At 42.5% G+C, this 26,494-nt stretch overlaps 1 protein-coding gene across 1 annotated transcript in view; it reads right to left on the reverse strand.

The window, feature by feature from the left end:
- Positions 1 to 21,948, reverse strand: part of neo1a (neogenin 1a) — a 162,519-nt gene extending 140,571 nt beyond the window's left edge. The window contains 1 exon segment of the mRNA XM_054610588.1: positions 21,830 to 21,948. Coding sequence (XP_054466563.1) covers positions 21,830 to 21,920 — 91 coding nt within the window. The 5' untranslated portion in view covers positions 21,921 to 21,948.
- Between the last annotated feature and the right edge of the window lie 4,546 nt (positions 21,949 to 26,494).

Consider the following 26,494-nt stretch of genomic DNA (forward strand, 5'->3'; position numbering starts at 1 on the left):
GCATTTGTTATTTTTTTTTTTTTTTTTATTTGCCCACAGAATAGCTTTTGTGTCTGAGTGTATGCACATTTGGTTGTGCAGCGTTTGAAAAGCGTCTATCTGCTGGAGGAGAGAGGGGGAAGATGGGTAGTTTGGTCTGCCGGGTACTTCAAAGCCGCCGGGGCTCGCTGATTGGCTGCCTGGCTCGCCGGCTGACTGAAAATCCCCCGAGGGCAGGCAGACCTAAGATTTGATTACAAAACTAATAATGCACGCTTCATATTTGCAATGCGAACAGCGCTCATAACTCGATCAGACGAGCGATTGTCTCAGCGCAGCTAGATAGACAACGGTCAAAAGGTGTTGAATTATGGTTAGGGTAAAAAAAAAAAAAACGGCTTTGTAAGTTGTTGTCCTTGTATAACAGAAGACAGACTTATGTGTAGACGGATGTTTATGCAAATGAAACACTATTATTCCCCTGCACAGTAATCCCTCCCATCCTTCCTGACCATAAATCACCTCCACATCAATCACATTTCCCCCTCCGTGTGCAACATTCAATCTTTTCCCGGCGTCCTGTCACCTTTTTCCCAACCATAACAAAAAAAAACAAAAAAAAAAAAAACAAACACCTCAGCTCCCCTCTCCAGTCCGCAGACATATTTCTTGCCACTGTGACATTTTTGCTCCAGGAGAGAGAGCGAGCTCCGTGTCTTGTTTTTCTCTGGGCCCTGATTTTGAGCCAGTGGGATGATCATTAATTACCATGGAATGGGCTGCTAATGGTTGTCTGCGCCGCTCTCCTACTCCCGACCCCCACCCCCGCGCTCCCCCGTCCTGGGTCTCCATGGCGACCTGTAGCCGAGTGGCTAGGGGCCTTTTACGAGGACGTGGATGAGGTATAATGATTGGAAGGCGGGCCTGACCCCTGTGCTTCCTGAGCCACTTGACTAGGCATAGTGCTTATTAATGGACGATTCCTCTGGCACCTCACAGTGTCCCTGATTTACTAACAAGTTTCAGGAGGGACTGAGCGGACGGATCTTGCCAGACCATCCCCAGGTTAAAGGAAAGCTTGTGTGTTTTGGGGCCGCGTTGGGTAGATTTGCTGTAAATGACTGTGCAGGAGTCCCTTAATATAGTGCTGCCTGGCAATAGCGTTGGACGGAGTCTCCACAGACATCTCACTGTCCATCAGAACTAGTCATTTTCAGAGAGATTTACTGACCAGATTGGATGAGGCCAAAAGGACGCTGCAGAAGCTTCAGTTGCTCATTTTGCGTCAGATTTTTTTTTGCATGCCGTCTGTTTCTTCTGAAAGAGCACCATCTCTGTGATTAAACATCATGTGCACTGGGGCCACGTGACACTGAAGGAGAACCTGTTGGCTGCTTGCATATGTCACACTGATATGGAACAGTGGACAATGTTAACATCTTTATCTAACATTTACCCACTGACTGAGGAGGGACTCTTCCTCTCCTCATCTCATCACTTAAAACAAATACAAATAAATGTGCTCAGCTGCCTCCAAAAAAAAAAGGAAATGATGAGTCTGGCCTGTATCCCATGACAACGCGGGGGAGCATATGGCTCACAACAAATTCAATATGAATGTAAATTAAGCTCGAATCAAAAGGGGGGGGGGATAAAGAAAATAGAAATACGCTCATGTAGTTTTCTGAGTGGATTTGAGGTGCGTTTAATTTTCAGCCACCTAAACAATTCAAAATGCCTCTGAGGCCGCCGCCCACCCCCGTTTTGTAAGCAAACTGCAGAGGGATGAGTGTCTGCTGCTAGATAGCACGCTGACATTCACCAGAGTGATTTTAAGCTGGCTTGAGCTCAGCAAGGCCACTTGATGCTTGGAGATCACAATCCCTTGTTTCTATGTAGTCTCCTCTTCATAAAGGGGTTTGTCATCCATTTCCACAAGGTCAAACATCTCCAGCACACCTCCGCGGCTGGTCGCGCAGATGATGTTGCAGGTTTATTTACACCTCGCTATGGCAACGGTTGCCTGAGCGGAGAGAGCTTTTCATAAAGGCTTGCTCTTCCCTCGGAGCCAGAAATGTTTCTAAGTGGAGGTGGAACGCAGCTCTGAGAATACAATTCTCAGCCTTGATGAATTGTTCCCCTTATTGCATTTACACACCTTCTCAACACCAAACAGCAACCACTGGCCTCCCAGCTCAGGCTCCAACGGCCTCTTCCCCATATTAATGAGCGTTGTAGGGGATCAATAGGATGACAGGAAGACAGATTGCCTCGGGTGGAGAGGGGAGGACGCTCCCGTGAGGAAGAGGGAAAACAAATTCCGATGGGCAAAGCTCCCAATTTCTAAAGCCTGAAAACCCCCCCGACTGCTGTGCACTATCCTCACAGCATTCTCCGCGTGGTGTTAACTCACTTTAGCATTCTTCACAGGCATCCGTTAATCTGACATACACACTGAGGCTTGGTCTCCACTGCTCTAACTGTGAACCTCATTAAGTAAGAAAAAGAAGAAAAAAAAAAAAAAAAAGGCCACTTATTATTCAATAGCAATTGAGCAATTGTTTGTTCAGAACATGCTTGGAGACTCGTAGTGAGGTTTGATCGTATGGTGAGCAGAGTGCGAGACCTCTGACTGAACCTTGAACCATTAAGGCTTCGCAAGTGATCACTTCAGAGGGAATGGTGTCCTACTACTCAGCAGCACTCCAGCATGAAGTGCTTTAAACTACATTAACAATCCCACAAATACAACAGAGGACATATACTGGTAGAGCAGATAAAGATAATCCCACAGAAGTGGACAGCAAATATGATTTCACCTCTTTGAGTGTTGTGAACCTGTCCTTAATCTGTCAACTGAGAGTCTTGCCACCCTCCTCTGCCCTTTTTTCATTGATTTTTTTTTTTTTTTTGCTGCTGCTGTACTGTCTGGTTTGAACGTGACAATCTATGACATGGGGGAATCCAACCAAGACCGTTTCCTGGTGTTACGAGCCTGATGTGTTGGGTGGCGTCTCTGAAAGGAAATGTACTTGCATAACAGAAACAGTCGGCACACAACGTGACAGAGTGACATAAGACGCACTGTTTGCTTTGCAAATTCATAAGCCGTGACTGCTGCCACCAACCATGCTGCCGCCCGAGCAACGGCACCACAACCTACATTCAGTCTCCTAAGTGGCAGGAAAATGCATGCGTCACTGAAGCACATGTAAAATAAGGAAAGATCCCAATAGATGACCGATCTGTTGGGCCATAACAAAACAATGTTCAGAAGACAATGATTTATGTTCCTTGAATAATAGCCATGTCTGCTCACACCTTTCTACTTTAAATACAAACTGCCATGAATTGAAATAATGAGGATGTGTCATTTTCCAGACAAGAGGATTTTTGTAGGCAAGTAGTGACTCCAGAGGGATTAACAGCACAGCAGCAAACTCCAGCGCCACACATCCAGGCACATTTTCACATGTATACATTTCATTTATCATGGTGAGAGGATTAGTATGGCATTAGGGCATTCCAAATGCCAAATGCACTGGATTTATGATATCATCCATCATCAGCCCATACACGTGATTAGGGGTGTCACATGTGTGTATGTGACCTCTTGAAACCGCCATACAACATGGAAACTGTTGTGATATCTAACGCATTAAATCCAATGACAGGTCTCGGGCGTCTGTATTTTCCACAAATAGAAATTTAAACCAAATTATTGTGCTCAGTGTTGTTTATAAATATCCTATCCTCCATATAGTCTGTTCTCCTGATTTACTTTCTGCTTTAACACCACTCTGACTCTACAGTCTACATCACAATAAAATGTAATAGATAGGAAAGACTGATAGATGACCATGTTCCTGCATTCCAAGATACACCTCTGCACTCCCCAGTGCAGGTTTAAAAACATGGCGGCTGTAGCGTAGTGGAGAGCAAGGTAGTTCTCCAATCAGAGGGTCGGTGGTTCGATACCCGGCTTCGATGTGTCCTTGGGCAAGACACTTAACCCCAAGTTGCTCCTGAAGGCTTGCCATCGGTGTGGACTGGATGTTGCATGAATGTTAGTTAGAGTCTGATGGTGGCACCTTGCATGGTAGCCTGTCATCAGTGTGTGAATGGGTGAATGATATGTAATATACTACTGATTGTAAGTCGCTTTGGATAAAAGCGTCTGCTAAATGACTGTAATGTAATGTAATGTAATGATAAAGAAGTAATTCAGGTGGTATTTTGCAGATGTGCCCTTGCAAAAAAAGTTGTGACAATAGACAGGACAAATATTCTGTTATGATATAATATTCTGACATGACCGCTCTTAAATTGTGTATTTATTGTGCATCTTTGTGTGCAGTTATGTGTTTGTTTGTTTTTTGTGTGGATTTCTTGGCATTTAGATAAAAAACATGAACTATAGATGTAGGGGTATTGTGTCTTTACACCCTAGCCTAGAACATTAAAGGGTTAAGCCGGAGCAGCTTGTGTTTAGGGAGCGTTATCGCGGATCAAATGACAGATGCAACACTGAAGTGACAATCAAGATATTATTAATAAAACAAGCCTTTTCCCACTGCGCATGCAGAGGAGTGTCAACAATGGCCTGTGTGCACTCCATTTCATTCCCCTATATCTCTGCAGTATTTATTTGTCATTCATTTGTCATTGTCTGTAGGTTTATGTCAAGAGAAATACAAACAAGCTAATGTCCTCATGGAAACCCTGATAATACTAACTGCTGTAAAGTGGGAAGCCAAACACACTCAACTATTCAACAATGTTCTTTTTTTTTTTATTTCCCAGGCAGGTGGATGTGTCTGATGATGACTGTTTGGGTGCTGCAGGGTGTGTGGCCAGCACCACGATGATGTATGCACACCTGCCATGGCTCCTGGCTAGCAGTCTCACAGCTGAAAACAGTTGGGGATGGATAAAAGGGGGGGGCGGACAGGGAGGCCAGGACAGGATGGAGGTAGGGAAGAGGGGGGGGGGGGGGAGACGGAGGGGTAGACGCCTTGAGGGGCAATGCTGGGGGAGGGGAAGGGAAAGGCAAAAAGAGCTAGAGAGCTGTATGCATTATTAATGGTAGTTTGGTGTATGGAGAAAGAGATCTAATGTGGCCGCCAAGGTTGTAGTGCGTGTGTAATCGACAAAGACAGATTCTCTCACTGCGCCTCTTAAGTCTTTCTCATTCCCCATTCTCTCTCCGCACACCATCTTCCTCTTCTCTCCCGATACATCCTCCCACCGCTTTCTCGCAAACGAGAAATGTATTTGCCAGAGATTATCCCCACACAACAGGTTGCACAAAAGAGCCTCACAAAAGGAAATAAGCGCTCGTTAGTTGATGATGGGATTTGATGATAGAAAGGTGGAATACAATGAAATGGGATTTGAGCATCATTGGTAATGTGGCCAATGAAAGTCCCGATTCCAGCGTGTGACTAAGTCTTTCAGTCAGTTTATTATTGATCTTTAGGTTCAACACATAAGTGAAACACAGCGCACTTCACGAGATATCAATTTGAACATTTCGACTTGTCCGCATTCACATAAAAAACAAGCTTAAAATAGATATTGAGTAACCGGTGCCAGTTTTTTGTGTGGGAGCAATAAATTATTGTCAAATATTTTCACACTGAGCATATTCTTCAAGAAATAAACTGCTAATGAGCACAAGTGGCAACAAAAAAAAAAAAAAAAAATGTCCAATACATTTTTCAAAGAATATTTCAGTGTGATAAGGAAGCAGGCGTCCTCGCTGTCCGAGGACATGTTAATGTGTCGGATACATTTTTTCCGTCATTTCTACTCGGAGCCTGTTGAGGGGTTTGATTTTTAAATACAAGCTCAACACTTTAAGCCTGACTGCCTGGTGAGGAGAGAAAGGGAGGCGTGAACAATGGAAATAAGGAAAAAAGGAAAACGTTTTTTTTAATAATAAAAAAAAAAAAAAAAGACACAATGTACCTTAGGGTGCTGGGGAACCAACTGAACCACATCTGTGCAACACCATATGGAAATAAATTAAACTCTAAAGATACTTAAAAACTAATGTCTGGGGGTTGCAGGTACACGGAAAGAAGCCCCTTTGGCCCGGTACCAGCTGGGGCGGGGCCAAATAACTGCACCACCATGACCAATCTAATGCAATTACACACATCGAGGTGTTGGGGGGGGTTGACAGAGAATGATGAAGCCAACATCAAACGCAGTGTTGATAAATGGAAAGCAGGGAGCGGCTGACCAGAGGAGGAGGAGGGGAGAGGGTGAGGAGGAGGAGGGTGAGGAGGAGGGGGTGAGGGGGGGGGTGAGGCTGTTATTGATTGTACTGCCTGTGTTCTCGGTGCGAGGACGATGACGAGGGGAGGGGAGGACGATGCGTGAAGAATGGAGGGCAGGGTTCGCCCCGCGGGCAGCAGTTAAAGCCTTGTGCCCCCTTGAGAACACGCCAAACTAGTCTCCGATGAGCTGCCCATTGGTCACACTGAATATTTGATTGACACACACAGACACAGACACACACACACACACACACACACACACAGTAACTCCTACTACTAACACCCTATTCCAACCCATCCCCCTCAAATAAACACAACAATGAATCCAGGGGCTGATTGAAATTCAAAAGCGAGCCTTGACGCCACAGGCACAGACAGTGACGGAGCAGAAGGGTGGGGGGCGGTGGGGGGGGGGCAGTTGTGGCTCACTGGGGTCTCATAAAAAAAAAAAAAAAAAAACAGATGCTAAATCACTTAACAACCCCTAAATTAGTTGCTGGTGAATCTGCTGGGACGTGGGGGACCCTTACAGTCTGTGGACACAAGCGTGCATGTTGCAGCTTGGTGCAAAGGCTGTAGGTGTGAAGTAGCACATATCACCGGAGGCTGAATGGACTACAACAAAGGGAAGATGGCCTCACTGGAGCACATTTCTTCACCTTGCGCGATGCGAACGAGTCACTGCAAAGCGGCATCGTATGACATTAGCATCGGCAAACTGACATTGGCATTACTGGAGCAGGCGCCCCTATAGAAAGGACTAGTCCCACCTCTCGCCGCATGAGCACCCAAAATCAATTTATCGGAAACGAGGACATAAGCGGCTGGTGACTGACAATGCCATGTGTGCAACTCATTTTCTCTGGGGGAGGCTTAGCTGCAGGATTCATCACCACCTCTGATCTCATTTCCTTTTCTTCTTCTTTTTTTTTCATATGCTAGTAAATCCCAGGTAAAGCAGACATTTGGGATGATACAGGGAGAGTGGTCAGCCCATTCAGATTGGACTCCTGGAATTAATCTGGGGAAAATCCTCAATGCTAACCTGCTTAGGGGGGGGGGAGGTAAACCAAATATCAATTACACTAAGCAGAAAATGTGGGCCAGATAACCACTGATCCCTTACCCAACAATTAAGCCAGAATGGCAATCAGGAAACTGGTGCATGGGACTCTTGGTGTATAATTGGCGTACATTACCTTAAATCTTAGCAGATGCTCATAGAGGAAAAAGCTAATGGCGAAAAAAGTGGGCATTACTGCTACACACAAACACACACAATTGAATTGTGTCTAATGAGGAGTAGGATTGGTAGCAATAACCCTAAATCCCAACAACATTACCAATCTTCTCTGAATGCAGGTCAGCTCAAAAGAGCTTATGCTCTGTACTCAAGGGCAAAACAACTTTCCCCTGCAGGGCTTCTCGGGTGACAGCTTAAGTAACGCTGTCTGGCTGTGACTCATACCTGCATTCCACAGAGAAAATGAGGATGTTGCAGCCAGGTGAGGTTAGCGAACAGTAAACAGGTTGTCACTGAGGACTGCTATTGGGTTCAAAAAGCACCCATGGTACCACAGCAATGGGTGACGAATTTGTTTTCTCATGTACTTAACTTTTTCCCCCTTACACGTGGGTTATGTGTCGAATTTAAGCAATGCAAGCCGTCATTAGGCAGTCCTGGATTCAAACTGTGAGCTCCAATTTCACACAATCTGGGTCAGTTAGGACATGGCCAAAACAGCCCAAAGTATGTTATATTATGCCTCATTAGGAGATGATATTTCAGGAACACACCTGCTGTATGCTACCTTTGAGCTGAGTTCAACTAACAAAAGAGAAAACTCTGCTTTATCACCCAACCTAGTTTGGTCAATTAGGAGCACAATGAGCATCCTGCACGCTCCTGTGTGAGTACAGTTCATTTCCTGCCATTATTGTTACAAGTGCAGGGCCCATTCAAAAGTGGATGAAATGGGGGAGGGGGGGAGGCCCAGACACTATTTACTCAGCAGGGAGAGACATGAGTCCCTGGCTTCCTAATGGCTTCCTGCATTTCACACAATTGTTTCCCCTCAGGAAATCGTATCGATACGGACTGCTGCTGCGTTGAACAAAAAAAAACAAACAGACAACACACGGATACTGTACTCTGCTTAAGTATCTTTGAATGGGAAGATCACTTTTTTTTGTTCCTTAAACTAACAAATTCCAAAGAAGTAGCTCTGTGGAGTGTTTAACCTCCCCTAACACTGACTATGAGCTATGAGCAGGCCAGCTAGCCAAGCTCCAGCAAAGGTCCAGCACACCTCCAAAGCTGTTGCATTTACAGGTTATGTGTGTGTTCAAATCAATGCCGAGATGAAACTCTGCATTGGAAAGAGCAGTTAGCTCAAGAGCTGGAGATCAGTTTTGCTCAACAACAACTTGGCCTGGAAGTCATGTCATGATTTGCCAGCTTTTGCACATTTTGGTCCCTCTGAACAAAATCCAGCAGACTCTTTGATGTGCTAGCTTTTCGTGTTAAAAATAAGCAGTACACTGGGAAATAACAGTTTTAGAGTTGAGAAACTAGCCGTTTCCGCTGCTTCTAGGCTCTGTGAGAAGCAATGCTAAATACATCAAGCGCCATCTCCATATTAAATGCCCAGAAATGAAGTTGTTTCAAATAATGAACTCAAACTGGTAGAACAACATAAAAGGGAATTTCCCCAGATTTCAGAGTATTCCTTTAAGATTTGAATGGCATGGTGAATTAGATGCGACCCACTGAGACCCGATGTCCTTAGCAACGGGAAATATGGCCTCTTTATCACGCAAAAGAAGCCTTCACATCTTCAGTACCACCAGTGTTCCTTCTGATGTTACATATCAGAAGGGGTGAGCACAGTGAGCCTTCTACAGCATACGCACGAACCACAGGTATGTGTGGGAAACACAGCCCGTAAAAATCCACACTCAGCCTCCGTCTAGCACGCGAGGAATGTTCCCCGAGTGCTTCGCTATCGCCGTTGGGCCAGGAGGGGCTATCCTCGCCTCTTCTTTGAAGTCTGTGTGGGAGACAGGCAAAACGGGGGAAAAAGGGGGCAGCAATCGGCAGCCAGAGCCAAGAGGCTAGCTACTGCGAGGTCAGCCAATTTCTTTCTCATTAGAAATGAATTACCGACGTAGCCGGTGCGGGGGCCGAGCCGCGGCGTCGCTAGGCATCCCGTGCATCGCCCCGCGGGGAGCACTTGAACCCGCGACCCCCCCCCACCACGGCCGTTCGGGGCCAGAAGGGGTGCGTGACATGGCCCCGGCCCAGAGACACTGCCCCGCCAGGCTGGGAATGCAGTGGCACTGTGGGGGGATCGGGAGAAGGACAAAGAAGGGGAAGAGGGGCTCCACTGATTCAGGGCTCGTTGGGCTAGAGAGCTTCATTATTAAGTCCCCTGTCACTCCGCAACAAAAAGCACCCCGCGGGCCGGCGGTGGCTAATAAAACCACCACCCTTTATAACCCAAGACCACTTCTGACATCTTCTTTGGAGGAGAAATTAAAGTGTGCAACCCCAGCTTAATGAAAGTATTCCCGTCTTCCGGCTGAACGAACCGTTGCTAGACGCTGAACCCGGACCGATGAGAAGTCCCAAAACCGACTTGAATTAAGCTGCTTTCACACCTGCTTAATTAGATAATGTTGGGTGAGTTTTCATTTACACTTGCTACACTTCACAACAATATTAGACGGCATATGGCACAAACAGACTGCGGGACATATTTGAGGATCTGTGTGTGTGTGTGTGTGTGTGTGTGTGTGTGTGTGTGTGTGTGTGTGTGTGTGTGTGTGTGTGTGTGTGTGTGTGCTCTTTGAGTGAATTTGTTCAGCAGGTGTCCTGAAAGCTTGAATGATATGCTTATGCACTCAGGACTAATTTAGACCCTCCAGGTAAATTAAGTATGAAAGCAGAAAGAGAATTTTGCTTTTTTTTTTTTTTATTTTTTTTTCCCCAAACCGGCAATTTGAGCACTTGGATTGTTGGTTGCAGAAAAAACGGAAAGGTTATTCAAGAGCTCATCGTCCTTCACGAGAGAAACATGCATACTCAAATTCTCAATAATGGGTCTACCTAATGGTTATTACATAGCTCCCACTGCCTGTTGTTCATGTTGAAAAAGCCAATGTTTGGCGAGCAGAGTGCCACGTTTCATTTAGGAAAAGAATACTTCTGCTGAATCTGGGATTATGCTGCACACACATGATCATTTCACTGGCTGCTAATTCACTCACGGAGCAAACGTATGCATTTATTTATTTCCCTGCAGCCACACAATCTGATTATAACAACCATTCATCCACACGGCACCACCCGTCAACACTCTCAAGGTCCTTGCCTTCCCCCACTTGGCTGGATTGCTTCCAGACAACAATTAGTCAACAACAATTATGATAATTGATTAATTAGTTGATTCAATTTATCAAGCAAAAAAAAGCAAATGCCATTAAAACATGTAACATTTCCAGCTTCTGTGAGGATTTGCTGCTTTTGTCTGTATTATAATCATAGTAAATTGAATATCTTTGGGTTTTGTGCTGTTGGACACACAAAACAAGCAAAAAAAAAAAAAAAAAAAAAAGGCTTTCATTGGGCATTGGGCTCTGAGTATATGGACTATAATTATTCAACCAATCTAAAAATAATAAAAAGATAAATGAATTGTTGTACTAGTTGCAGCCCCATTAGATAAAAAGGTCAGGCCACACTTCAGAAAAACCTTGGAAGAAAAAACCCAATTATACTGTGTGCCCAAACATGTCAGGCACCTCATCCTAGCGTGATGGAAAAGGAGGGAATAAACAGACAAGTTTAGCTGTAGTCATTAATGTTCGTCTCCCTGTGTTCTTGATGGGACACCTCATTAAGAATCTGCTGGCAGCAGCTGGCTCGCTATCCCACCCCATTACTGCCCCACCATGCCAAAACCCCTGCCACTGGCCCACCCACCCCCAGCCCATCCCCCAGCCCATCCCCCACCCCAAACACGTCCCTCGTGTCTCATATGACATCTGTGTCTCGAGGTCCTGTGAAGGAATGCTGCCTGCCTGCCTGCCTGCTATCCCCTCCGCAGGTGCTCCCTGCTGGTCGCCATCCATTCTGCAGCCATGCTGGTGCGGTGACTGAGTGACCTGTCACAGGCTGAGAAGTAGAGGGGGATGGGGGTGGGGGTGGGGGGGAGCGAGTGGAGTCAAGGTTCACGGGACAATGGTTAAGGAATCAGAGGGAATTCATGCAGCTGCTTTCCATCACTGCCCGTTACGTACACGTTAAGCTTGATAAATAAATAAATAAAATCCTCACCTATAGTATCTTATGGCCCTGCCTTCACCCGCTTATCCTCCTCACCAAGCTCATCCACCTCCATATCAGATGGAGGAAGGTCGCGTCTGTATTTAGACACAGCTCAAGAGACTGTGTTGTCCCAGATGCTGCTCTCGGTTTCTGTACGGCTTCATCCAGCGGCCATTGAAGCTGGACTGTATGTGTAATTCTGGCACGGCGCCAAAGACAGTGAATACAATTATTCTCCCCACTGCAGTCAACCCAATAACGTCGTCAGCACTGCAAATAAGAGGAAACGCTCTGAGACGTAATGTCATAATGTGACAATTGTGCAATCTTTTCTCTGTATTGTACAAGCCTGTCGATAACCTAACTTATCACTCCACTATCTTAAGTTTCATATCCCAGCCAACCCTCGTCTTTTATCAGACTCAATAAAACAGATACGAGCAGAGATTATCAAGTTCCCCAAAAGGCCAACGGCCAAAATCCACTATCGGAAAAGGACACTCATAACTGAGTGAAGGGAGTGGAATCTCATTGTATTACTATAATCATTGTGGTCCAGTTGCGTGGCCACATAAGGCCGCACATTAAAATATCAGGACCACCTCAAAAAACTATTCAGTTCAAAACAACTCTGTCTTTTTAAAAATGTGCATGCACGTCTTGATTCAAACAAATCGCAAGCAAAGAAGACATATCCAGAAGCTACCAATTCTGATATTGTAATAAGAAAGAAGCCCCAATACCTCTCTTGAGGCTCGACATTTTCATCAACAGTCAAATTTATTCAACACCGCTGTACAGTAAATCAAATTTCAAGGAGCAATTAGCATTCTCTAAAGCCAAACTCAAGCTTATTTTGAGTTAGCGCTGTGTGATATTTAAGGGGAGAAAAAAAAGCCATCATCTTTCAAGTAAGTGCTGCTGAGGGACACTTTTATTCAGCTGTGAAGGGCCAAGAAGGCAGAATCAAAAGAGACGGCCAATTCCATTACATCACGTCAGTGTATTAAAAAGGCTTACAGCAGTCATTTCTCCATTTCTGCCGCCTCTCTTGACCCGTTAGTTTCAGATGAGCTCAGAGTTGAGGAGGAACTGGCTCCAATAACACGGTGAGAAGTCACTGCAGTCGCTGGAGCCCCGTGCCAAAGGGGAGCTCCCAGCGGCACAAAGGAGCCTCTATCTAAACGCTGAACTTTTCAAAGAATCGCTTCAGCTTGGCTTTAGCAGCAGAAACGTCAGTTAATACCAGGAGAAATTTTCCAGGGGGGTGGGGTCACCATAGCAGCAGGTGAGATCAACATAAAACCTGGGAGGTAGACTGGAGAGGCTCCAAGAGGAACTGGGACCCTTGTTGATGTATACATGACTAGGACAGAGTCTCCACTGGTCTCAACTCTAAACTGTTTAAATCGAAGACTCAACAATCCAGAACGCTAATGTGCTTCGCATGCTGAGACAGTGCCATGGAAAAGTACCGCGTAGGCCAAAGAAATGACACCTTCTATTCTTGCCGAGGCCTAAACACACTACGCCTACCATGCTTGAAAGTTAAGTGGTTTCTATGGATTTCCATTACACACACACACACACACACTGGACAAACCAGTTTTTGCCTTTGGGCACTGCTCACCAAAAGCATAATTAGAAATCTTGGTAAGAGTTGGGCACTGGTATTGAATTGGGTCATGTGAGCGATTTACTACTACGGGCTTACCAGTGCACATGTCAATATATACACCACTAGAAAACATCAGGTTTTGATTCATACGAATCTTATGAAATCTTCTCCTGAGGAATGTTTTTTTTAGAAAAGCAAAGTTTTTGGACAACCGCACCACACAACTACCAAGCTTATAATTTTGTCTTAACCTAAGTAAAGACCTTACAATTACATTTGTGCCTGTAATAACACAAGCGGTGAGGCAATCAATGCACGCTTATCCCCGTTTTGGTTTTCTCAAAACGGGGTTGCTAACCGCATAATACTGAATCAATGACACCAAGTTTGCTCGGTAACTGCTATACAGAATAAACTCCAGGCTAAATCAAAACGGTCTAATTTCCTCTCAGTGAAAGTAGGTAAACACTTTTTTTTTTTTTTCTTCTTCTTCTTCTTCTTCTAAATGCTGGAAAAGTGATTTCAATTCGGGAAACTCTCTGAACCTCATTGATAAAACAGCTGTTCAACCCCAGATGGGTGGCATACGCCTATACAAATACCCACCCAAACATACACACACACACACATCCCACCACGTCCAAAGCGGCCAAGAGCCACATGCCAGGCACAAGATGATGGCAGCCAGCTCGATTGAGCACTGCTCACAGTCCTCTCTCTGTGACTGACTGCCCCACACCCTTTCAGCACATGAAACGTTCCTTTGACTGAAGGAAGGCTGAGAGCCCCTATGTGTTCGTGGGTGATTTAAGCTTTACGAGCGAGTGTAAGATCTCTCCCGCGTGCACATACTGGTCAACCCAACTCCAATAATATGACGAGTAAAATGTTTGAGGTCAGAAACGACAACCCGAGTTAATTTGGTGAATGAAATAGTTCATCCCCCGATCCGCACTCGTACTGCTCGAGCAGAGAAGGCCACCGGATCCATAAAAACAAGCCTCGGGAATAACAAGATTCAAGTTGCACTATGTATAATGGACAATTCTAATGAGCAGGAATCATTATATTGGAAAAAAAGTTGCATTGATTCTTCGTTCGCGTGCATTATCTTTGAAGCACAAGCTACTTAACAACTGCACTACACCGTGAAACTACACCGTGGAGAAGACTTCCATGTTAATTCATCACACCCTGGACGTCCTCCAAGAAGACGGCAGAGAATGATTTCATGTCTGAGAGCTGCGGGATGTTTGAACTGCAGCAGGTACAGTCAGCGCAACCGAATGAAGGTTATTAATCAGTCCTCTAGGAAGGATACGAGTCTCTCTTAATTTACGTCAAGGGCAGCTGCCAGGAATGAAACCAGCCAACTCAGAATTACATCAAATATACATTGCGCTAATTATATTAGAGGTTCTTAAGATCAACAACTGATTGGGTAACGAGTTGCAAAAATCTAAAAGGAATTATAGGAAAATGTAAGGTCAGCTCCTCTTATCTGTTCTTTTTGTTTACACTCATAAGCCTGAGCTGCACATTTGTCTTTCTTAAGTGCTCCTGCTTCCTGTTTGAGTCATTACACTTAAAGTGTTGAATGATTTTTGTCTTTATGCTTCCTTCTCTGAAGTCTCTAAACAATAGTCTCAAAATTACAGTTATTTATCATTCTTACAGGTTTATGGAACTGTTATGAGATGCCATTGTGAGATAATGTCTCGGTAGAAAATCTCTTTGTCAATACTGAAACATCCCGCATCATTTTTCACAACATGCTTTATGTCTGCTTTGGATATCAAGATTTGATTTAAGATATTTCAAACCGGACCAACAACTCCAACAATTCAACCTTTGATGAAAATAATAATACAGTTGTCCTTCACGTGGTTAGTAATAGCTAAAAAGTCAACTAGACCTTCATTTAGAAATGAAAATTCTAACAATTTTTTTAAAAAGGCTCAATTTTATTTTAATAGGAAAAGTCTGTAATATGCCCCCCAGGGCTGTAGAGCAGTTCGGTGTATAACAGAGCCTTGCACTCATTAGTCCAGGCTCATCTGACAAGCACAGCTTGCATGTGTCATAATCCTATGCAGCTGCCACTACCGACAGGAGACACCACGACAGGAGCTCGGCAGAACCAAAATAGCAAAAGTTTGAGGAAAATTTTCAAGGCAAAAAGTCGTCCCCGTCCTGCTGTCCCTGCACAACGATCCCTTTGGAAGGGCCACAAAGCCCAATGCTACAAGGTTTTGCTTGAATGCCAGGCAAGGGTAAAATTCTTCTTTGCTTGCAGTACACTACTTAAATCTAACATCAATACACTCACTGCCATTTGCTGCCGTCATGCTGCAGTTATAAAGGACGTGCACTGAAACACAGCAGCTTGACTACTGCAGTTTGTCGGTGCGCAGTAAAAGAGTGGACCGTGCCACGCTGTCCTGAAGAACACGACCAGCTGTGATTGCAGTCTAGCAGAACATAAATATTACAGTGCCATGCTGCAGGACTACTACTTGTTACTCATACAACCTTCACTTACAAGTCTTTTTGGCCATCTTGTGTGCTTCTCTGGTAGAAGCTGAGTAAACAGTGGTGCCAGTATTTGCATGTCATAATGGTAAATTATTTATTTTGGTTTAACATACAACTCCATGTACAATTGCAAGCCCACTGCAATATGTGAGCATTTTATCAGTGCGGCTTGTCTTCTAATCAGATGCTTTTATGATTTTAAAAGACGTCTAAGACAAAGTCTATAACTGCACTCATGGCAAATCCAAAACCATGCCTCATCACAACTTTGTGTTTGTGTAACTTCAAGATTTTAGCATAGCTCCAGGAGCAGAGCTCGACCAGTTTAGTTCTCCAGAGCCCGTCAGAAGTGGCATTATTGCTGAAGTGCACAATAAAATGAGTGACAAACTAAGCTCTTACTGACATGTAGACATCATTTTAGTGTCTTCTTTGTATGCTTTGCTCGCACTGCTGCTAATGCGCGTTAGCTCCATGGAAACTGAAAAGACTCTGCTCTCTCAGTGGTCATTAAGCGTGAGCATCATTCAATCACAGCAGAACAGCACAACAGCGAATTAGGAATTTAGCGTTTTGCTCTGTTTTTAAAAAAGAAAACCGAAGGAACAGTGGAAATCAGTGAGGCAGACATGTCTGCAGCTTTGTCTCCACAAAAAGATAACAATATTGTTGAAGTAACGTCCCTCGGGTTACCATAAAGTCTCAAAGGACTCATCACACGGGGCAGTATGGACAGCTTTATAGCTTCTTGGCACTATTTACTTTTTGTCCAACTCAAAGCAAATGATTTTCAGGTTTCTTTGTTTTGACATGAAAGGCCCAGCAGAGACAAAGAAGACACATAGCAGCCGGGTTGGAAAGGTGCTGCGTCTGACATGGTTTTAGTCACAGCAGGGACGCCTCTGAGGCTGAAAGAAGTTTGGCTTTTAAGAGGAGCACACTTGATGTGAGCCGATTTCTGTGAACCGAACGATCACAACACCAAATAGGCTGGCTTTCAAAGTACAAAGAGAACGGATGGTGCTGGACATCACCTATATCCCATTGGCACCATATTCAATCAAAGGGTGTTTCCTGTGTCCAGGGAGCGCGGTTCCCCCAGGACATTGATTAGCAGAAGTTGTAAGTGTTTCTGTTTTTAAAGCCTTTATTCTCGGACAGCAAAGACACAATGTCATGGTAGAATTGATAGAACTGGTGGACCGGGAGCTGCTGCTATGAACGTGGAGCTCTGACATTAAACTAGCATAGCTGGTGAATTGGGCATTTCAGGTCAACTTTAACCTTGTGTTTGATTGGCTGAGGAATTTGTTTCCAACATTCCCAAATGGTTTTCTGTGCTTTTCACAGAACACCATACGCCACCTGTCGTACAACAACCCCAGAGAGCATAAACACAGAAAAAGGTTTATATAAACATACATACCTGTAAGGCTTGGCGATACCATTTAAATTCACAATATTAATATTTTTCCTATACCAGATTGTATGAAAATATGTACATTCTTTGCAAAATCAGACAAGATAAACTGATTTTCAGTTCAATAAACAGGGGAACGTTTTACAGGTGGTTTACAAAATAAAAAAAATAAAAATGTATATAAACCACAAAAAAGGAAGGAAAAAATAAAATAAGTGAATGTGGGTGAAACTTCACACAGCACTAAGAAAGCCACTGAATGTGTCCCAGAAGAAGCAGCTGGTATACAGGCTTTGTTGGAGAGACAGGAAGAGCAGACTTTAATCAGGTTTCTTTGCACCACACAACCAGAAACAGCTCTGATTGAAGCAATTTCAGCTTAGATGGAAGTCAGCAGAAGCCATGGACTTGTCAATGACCCGCTCTGGGTTTTTAGACCATGACCTTTGGCTTCTCTCAACTCAAAACAGCCTTCCATACACTACCACAAGCAACCAGCCAGCCAGCCAGCCAGCCAGCCCAGTCCATGTCTAAAATACACAGGGGGCTAACAATGCTGGCTAGAGAAGCAGTTTTAAACAGCAATCAATAAACATACGGAAAAATACTGGATTAAAATGTGTGGAGTGTGGGGAGAGAATTCATGTTGATTCAATCTGGTGTACAGGCATTAAACCTCCAGACACACAGCTGGTGCGTGATGGTTTGATATGTTGAGAAATGGGATTAAACCATGTGTGTTTCAAGGCGTGCACTGCATTTCCATCATGGTGCTAATGTGAACCGCTCTACGTATACAGAAATCCTGCAGTTCAGCCTATATGGTAGGCCAGAGGGATGTCACCATACCAGCGATTCAGTAGTCAATAACTATACCGGCAAAAATTCCAAAACAATAAACCCCATGTATTTCAAAATACTCTGCTTTATTACCGTTTGCAAATTCATTATGAATTCCTGATGATCTGCGACAAGTTTCTCGCCAAAAACTACATTTTAGATTTACATTTTAGATTTGAACACATTATGATAACATTATAATTCACCTTCTTCAAAAACTACATTTTTACCGATTAGAGCTTGAACGCATCATAACTCAATGCAACCTCCGTACATTAGCTGTTTGCACCCTGTTAGCTTCTAGCTCCGTTGTTGGCAGCCGTTGATTAGCTGAGCAGGAATGCTGGCATTACGAGCTCTCCTCCTGCTGATTTCAACCCTGATTTGTTACAGCAATTAGGGTGGTAACGGCGTGAGATTTTCAAAGTACCATAACCATATCTGAAAATATCATGGTATCACATTAAACAGTATTTACACTATCATTACTAGTAGCATTTAGTGAGACACAATGATCCTTAAAAGGATTGAGAACAGAAAATATTAGAATCACGGAAGGAAGTTATTTTAGACGTTAGCAAACCTACGGTACCTGCAGTACTGTAGAAAAACTACGACAGTCCCGCTTTCAGAATTTTGGCATTGACTTCGTACCAAAGCATCAGTTCTCATGACATCACTAGTAGGCTCTGTTTTAAATAACAGCAATATACGAGCAAATCAACAAAGTGGAAACCACAGCCAATAGTCCTATTATTTTGACACAATAGTAAGCTGAAAGCTGAAAGCGGATGATTACACTGACCCCCGATCAACAGAAAGATGCAACAACAGACGTGAAGCCATCTATTCAGAGGATATTGATCTACCTTTCCCCCTGCCAATTACATGTGATAAACTGCTGTGACAGTTAGGGCAAATTATTCCAATAATTGCCGCCATTTTCGCCTCAAAAACCCCCCCGGACACAAACTGACCTCACCACGCCACCGCCTCCAACATGAGGACACAGAGCGGCAACAAACTGAGTCTCTCCACCATTGTCCATAGCAGACCAGTAGCTTCTGATGGGGGGCGGTTTCATTAGTGAAACAGATGAATCAAACACTTGGCTGGGTGTGCAATTATCCGTCTCTCGGTGGATGGAGGTCATTAGGACTTTATGAGCGATTGGAGCCCATAAATAAATGATCAGTACAACAGCACACTCTATATGACGGAGACAACAGGTTACTCTGCACGACACCACCTCTCAACTCATCCCGAGATGATGTGGACGTCTGGAAAAGGTGCATTTATATTAGTTGTAAAAAGAATGTGTGTAAATTACCCTTTTCAGTACACTTTGCATTCAGATCACACTGTGAACTGAGGGAGATACCTGAAATAATATTGAAATTCAGGATGAATGAGATCTAACTTTAATCCTTCCTACTTCTTTTCCACACAAACTGGGATTTAGGACCACCAGGGATTTCCAGACACAACAACACAAAAGTTGGTAAATTGTGTTCTTAGCAGCAGAACCCTAACCCACAGAAAAGACCTTAAATGCACCAAAGAAAAACGACAGTTGTTTATTAAGTCTGAACAATGTTACTCCTGAGGTGGTCTGTGAGGGTAAAACCCTGGCGAGTGGTCTGGAAGAGCAGAGAGCGTTGCCAAATGTTTACACATTTCAGCAAGGTATTTGCATTGTCCGCTGGGAGACAATCAGCCCGCTATTCCCTCCCAGCAGGATTACAGAGATAAGATAACACCAAAATGGATTCAACACTCCTCTAACAGGGCGTTATCTTCAAAAGGCAAACTTTTTTGAGCCATTTTTTAAAAAGTTAACTTTAAAAAAAAAAAAAGCTACAGAGGAGGAAGTGGTAAAAATGGAAGCAGTTGGGCTGAAGTTTAACAGGTTATTTCCAAGTAAAGTAAAAAAAAAAAAAAAATATATATATATATATATATATATATATATATATATATATATATATATATATATATATATATCACACACACATGTCCCCAAACCAAATGAGACTGAAACTTTTAGGGCTGCAACTATGCCAACAAGATAAGTTCTGGCCACAGTCAGGACCTCAAAGAAATGTGTTTTGAATAAACAGATATTTTCAGAGAAGGGGACCCCACAATTAGTAATTTGAGACTCTTTCTGCGTGTGGGTCCCAGTCCAAATCTCTGGAATCAATCAAAGCTCCCAAAGGAACTCCCTGGTCCCCTTAATCTCCTGGTTTTATTACTTTCCAGACAGTCGGCCTGTTTCACCCTACCCCCATCTTTCTCTTTTGTACTGATCTCCAGCAAAGCCAAGGAGGGGCTTTTTTTTTTTTTTTTTTTTCTCCCTCTCTCCTCTCCCTCTCTCTCTCTCTCTCTATCTCCCCTTCCACCACTGCAGAGCGCTTTTCATGCAGGAGAGGGTCTTTCATCAGGCTCCACACGCAAGAGAGCCCAAAAGCTAGCACAGGCCTGTCACTCCAAGGCACTCTTCTATGCACATTCATTCTTTCTCAAATAAACAACAACTGTTTCAAAGGCACATGGACTGCCTTTTTCTTCTAAACACACATACACACAAACACACACACACAACTATTTTGCATATCAGGAGAATGATGAGGGGAAATAAACTGGGCCGTGTTGCACAAGAGTCAGTTATATTTACAATGTTCCAGACCACATGCTGCTGTGTTTGATAACGCTGAAAAGCTAAAGTGATAAAGATGTGGTTGTGATATGGGTTGGAGCACCCATAGCTTGGAGTGTATAACAGATTGGGGTGAGTTATGCTAAAAAAATACAAACTCCAATCAATACCTATAATATGAAGGAATCACACACACACACACACACACACACACACACACACACACACATATATATATCTATATATATATATATATATATATATATATATATCACTACACAATACCACCAGTTGGAATAAGAGGGACTGCAGTGTCCCTGACTTCAAAACAATTAACAGAAGCAAATGCATTGGGCTCCGTTTATCCATCAGCTAAACATGTATTGACGCCCAGGTAATGAGATGTCTGCTGGACTGATGATGCCGGCTTATTACCCGAAAGTGAGCACTAATGACTTTGTATTTTTATTTATTTTATTTTTTCATTCAAAAGCAAGTTCCTGCCATGCTTAGCATCCCCCCATGACCACATAGCTGATCAAACACAGGTAGATGGAGGATCTCAATTTAAAAAAAAATATATATATATATATATATATATAAAAAAAATTTATCTCAGGCACCCATAGCTTGGAGTGTATAACAGATTGGGGTGAGTTATGCTAAAAAATAAAATAAATAATACAAACTCCAATCAATACCTATAATATGAAGGAATCAAACACAGGTAGATGGAGGATCTCAATTAAAAAAATATATATATATTAAAAAAAAAAAAAACACACAAAAATGTGTTTTTTTTGGGCTTTTCTTTTTTTTTTAAATCCCAAAGACACATTTGGGGAACATCTAGGACTCATGTGGAAGACAAGCAGAGACACCTCTCAGCAGCTCTGCCTCAAATCAGCCTCAACGCAGACAAAAGGTCTGTCGTGGGGAGGAAAAGCCTACTTTTAAAGTCGAGTGGCTGACCTGGAAACAGCAGAAACAGCTCCCCTAGCTCCATGTCTGACTTCCAAGAGCCTTTTCTTTCTTTTTTTCCCCTTTTTTTTTTTCTCTCCCCCTCTCTCACAACTCGTGATACAATGTAGACAGCAGATTGCTACATTTGATGCATCCAAGGCGCAACAATGTCGCAGAGTGTTAGAGAGGCTTTCATATTCACCTTTGTCGACATGCTTGGCGGCGGTGGAGTCCGTGTGGAGAGAGGTGAGGCAGAGGAGGGAGAGGAGCGACAGAGCTCCCCGCTCGGCCATCACTTTTTCACCGATAAATCTTTGCAGGCTTTCAGGAATACCCGGAGAAGATTTTTTTTTTTTTTTTTTTATAATAATAAAAAAAAATGTAATAGTAAAAAAAAAAAAAAAAAAAAAGAAATCCTTAAAATCCCAGCCGGCCACCTCCTGCAAATGCACAAACGTGTTTTTATATATATATTTTTAAAAAATATCCAAAAAATCCAAAAAAAAAAAAAAAAAAAAAAGTTCAAAGTCCTAAAATGTGCAGAAACATCCGGAGCCAGGTACTTTAAAAAAACAAAAAGTGGCCGGATGAACCGTGTAGCTGCAGAGGCAGAGAGCCGCAGGTTGGAGGGACTTGTTTGCTCAACTTGGTCGAGGCAGAGGTCGGAGGAGAAGAAGAAAAAAAGAAAAAAGAAACAGTGAAATCAATCCATAGCCGCGGAGGCGCAGCGCAAAGGACGGAGAGATTTTGCGTGGCGACGGCGCACAGACCGACTCCTCTGATATATATATATATATATGTATATATATATATATATGTATATGTATATGTGTGTGTCAAGCGTGGAAAAACACACACACACACACACACACACACACAACAACAACAAAAACCACACTAGAAGGAGCTCAGTTGGAGGAAAGATAGGATCCGACTATGAAGGAGGAATCTCCGCCGCGGCCAGCTCTCTGCTCACCACGGACGGGACGTAAGAGAAGCAGCGTGTTGAAGGGCTGGATCTTCACCGGCTCCCCGGAAAACAGGGTGTGGAGTCTCACGGAAGTTTGGATCCTGGCAGTCTGTGTGCTGAGGCGAAAACTAAAATATGGTGTGGGATTTGAATCCAAAGGAAAGAGATCTTTAAACCGCAGGTGTGCAGGGATTATGTGCAAAATCATGCATTAATGACGAGTTCATACTAACTTGAAGTCGCAAAAACACACCTGCTGTGTCATTAAAAGCTAAATGACTGAATATATTTGATATTAATATTGAGTAACTGTTTGGGAGAGGTTCCTTACTAATTCACACTAAACCCAATGAGTCCAACAAAGTCTGACACACATTCTGACTTTTGACAATAAATAAGATTTATGCTCTTACTTGGTGTAACTCTTCTTTTCTTAAACCAAGCAAAGATGGTGGCTGGAAGAGTGGCATATCTCCTTATAAGTATGGTGAATAGTAATGAATAACAATATGACAGTACTAATACAAATAAAATGACATAATAATAAAACTTAACATATTGAGTAGCACTAGGACTGTAAAACAAGTAAGTGGTTAAAGTACAGTACCAGTCAAAAGTTTGGACACACCTTCTCATTCAATGGTTTTTCTTTATTTTTATTTTTTTCTACATTGTAGATTAATATTGAAGACATCCAAACTATGAAGGAACACATATGGAATTATGTGGTAAACAAACAAATGCTCAACAAACCAGAATATGTTTTATATTTTAGATTCTTCAAAGTAGTTGAATGAGAAGGTGTGTCCAAACTTTTGACTGGTACTGTATGTTATTTGTCTTGTTGATGTAAAAGAGTCCAAAAACTCCCCACACTAAAAAAAAAAAAAGTTACAAAAAGTAATTCAAATCAAAAAGCTACAGCAATGCATTTTGTTTATAGCTAACCTATTTGTCTTTTGAGGAGTAAATGAAGCAGGCAGCTCCAATTGTTGTTTATCCAATGTGCATTCCTCACAAACATTTCTCAAATTGAATAGTTGTGATTATTAAGTGACAGTTGTTGGCTATATGCCCAGCAAAACAGCAGGACGTTGAGCTGTGAAGAAATATGTTACTTGCCTTTAATCGAATAATGAGAAACAGGACTGCAAGGTGTGTTTGTCAATGTTGCCATATCTATTGAATCTGTAACAGGACAATTGTTTGCTTCAGGTTAGTTTTCACAAGCTAATGCTGAAGGCTTATTGTTGGGGAGGTGTTCGGCCCCTGTGATCGCACATTGCTTGATGAAGATTACATTTTTGACACAGTTGCCTGGAAACCATGGACTTTTCATCTGAGACAAAACTCACTACACTCAAGTCTGTATTATTTCTACATTAATGTCGTGATGAATGAGATGGTGTGCGGACTCAAAATGTTCTCTCAATACATAAATCTAACTTATCAGAAAAACAGTCATTAACAACATTTACTTTTACTCCTGAACTGTTTAGATCATCATTTACTTTCTGTCATTTTTAATATTGTTTTATACCGCACAGTTTATGTTGTAAAACCGAGCCGTAAATGATGATGTTTAGCAAATAGAAATGTGGATAAACTGAGTTTAGGTGGATTTACCCTCCACCGCAATTGAGTCATGGCCCTCAAGGGGGCATAGACTGAGATTCAACTGAAAAGCAGTATAACATGATCTTAATTCATACCACAAGAGTCCTTTATATCCAGTAGTTTGAGTTCAATGGCAGTGAATCTAGTGAACCACAGTCTCTTAAAGCCTAATCCTGTGATTCATAGTAGACCTAGAGCAAGTAGTGATCCACCATGCCCATTGCAGCTGTCCTCATACGTAGTTTATACACAGCCCAAATAATGGGAAATTTGTTCCTGTTTAGAATAAAATTCACAGAAACTCAAACACACACAGAGGTCAACATCTGCATCTTGACTCCAAAAGATGATGTCACATGGTGGCTGGAAATCAGAAGATAGGATTAAGTCCCTTAAGTTTCAGATCAAGTTGCTTAAAATAATCATCCTGGGTGTGTGTAGTTATAGGACAGGGGATGAAGGAGGGGGGTGAAGTTAATATCCTTGTTTGTTATGATACAGGATTGAAAGAGTATTCCACCAAGGTTAAAAAGACATTTGCATCACTTCCCTTTTTGAAGAAAGGCTCTGTATTTGTTGGAGGGCCACAAAGCTTATAGCTAAATGGAGCAGAATTATGACGGCAAAGAAAAGAAGTGCTGTATTCTCCTTCAGCTTGTGACGAGGCTTTATGGAGAAGGGGGAAAGGGAAGGGTTGCAGTATCAGCCAATAAAACACTCAGACCCATGGAACAGCTCCCCCCACTGGTTTGAGTAATCCATGACATATTAATCATGAACATTTCCCCCCATGGGCACGACAGAGCCTCTTTTTGTTTAATGTGTCTGTAGCTGCCCTGGTCCAGTTCTCATTTGAACTGTCAAACATTTCACTCTCAATTAATGATACTTTCTTTCAGCTTCAGTGATTGCATGGTGTGCCCCAAGGCTCACATCTTGGGCCAACAATTTTTTTTTCTTTATACCTTTGTCGTACTATTTCTCAGCTCTTCTTTCATTCCGTTACAAATATAGTCATGTCTCTTCGGTGCACTAAATACTTTCAGTGAATTGTAATTAGTATACCCTTTTTAGTGGCTGTCACTGACTAGATGTCTGAGAAAATCCTTCAACCTAGTTCATACAAACTTGGTTGGTACTTGTTTTTGGCCCTGAACACATCTCAAGGAAACTAGGACACACAGCAATACACAGTTCAGTGGGACTGTAGAGGAGAAAGGATGTATGATTTAATGTGTCATCTGTGAATACTGTCATTCTTACTAGTGGGTAATAGGGGGCAGACAGGCTAATTATTATGAGTGAGAGAATGAACAATAAATTAAAGTGCTTTTAAATAAATTAGTATTAACTGCATGCAAGTGAGAAACATTTTGGATCAACAAGTTAAACACTGAGCAACAAACTACACAACTAATCACAAGCAATCATCTACACTAATGTACCTTTTAATAATCCTGCTTTAATCTCAGAATTTAAAGGGAATTTTTAGAATGTTTTTAGGATGCCAAATGTTTTATAACATAGCACCAATAAGTCACTAATCAAGACATATTATATTATATGAAAAGATTTGTGTTTTAGTTTTTCTACATTGGTTGCCAATGATTTAAGTATTTAGACTAGGATTAAAGGTGTTTTACATATGAGTGCTTCATATTTACATATTTACAGATTTAATCCTTCGCAAAAAAGCCTTGCCTCCTGAAATTCATCATGAAAAACCTTTTAAAAATATTTGTATTTTTGTAGCAGAGGCACTATGGTAACTCGTAATGTATTCACAAACCAAAAATATGTTCTACTTTTGTCTCAACACAGATTTCTGTGATTTCAAACCAAAAGAGTAATATATTCTACATTTCTTGTTTCAAATGTTGAAAATGTTCTTTCACTGCAAGGCTGCACAGGATTGGTCACGATTCTCTCTTCAGTACACATTGGATAAATGTCTGACATTCAGATAATGGTACATTTAAATCATACAGTAAAGACAACATTCAGTATTGTCTGACAGACGATCATGGTTTTGGCTTGTGGCTCGGTTTACATGACCCTCCATTATAAAGTAATGGCCACCATTTGTTCCCCTACAAGACACATCTCCAGTGCTCGGATACGAAATCCTAACATTTGTTCCAACACTACATGAATCCCCACCACAGCTTTTTACGATATGCTCTGCTCTTTATAATGAAGCAGAATATTCCACAGCAGACCTGCTTGTTCAAGTCAGTTCACATCCACGGGCCAATTATATTATGCACATGCACACAGCTG

This window comes from Anoplopoma fimbria, chromosome 2 (assembly GCF_027596085.1).
Source record: "Anoplopoma fimbria isolate UVic2021 breed Golden Eagle Sablefish chromosome 2, Afim_UVic_2022, whole genome shotgun sequence".
Taxonomy (NCBI): Eukaryota; Metazoa; Chordata; class Actinopteri; order Perciformes; family Anoplopomatidae; genus Anoplopoma; species Anoplopoma fimbria.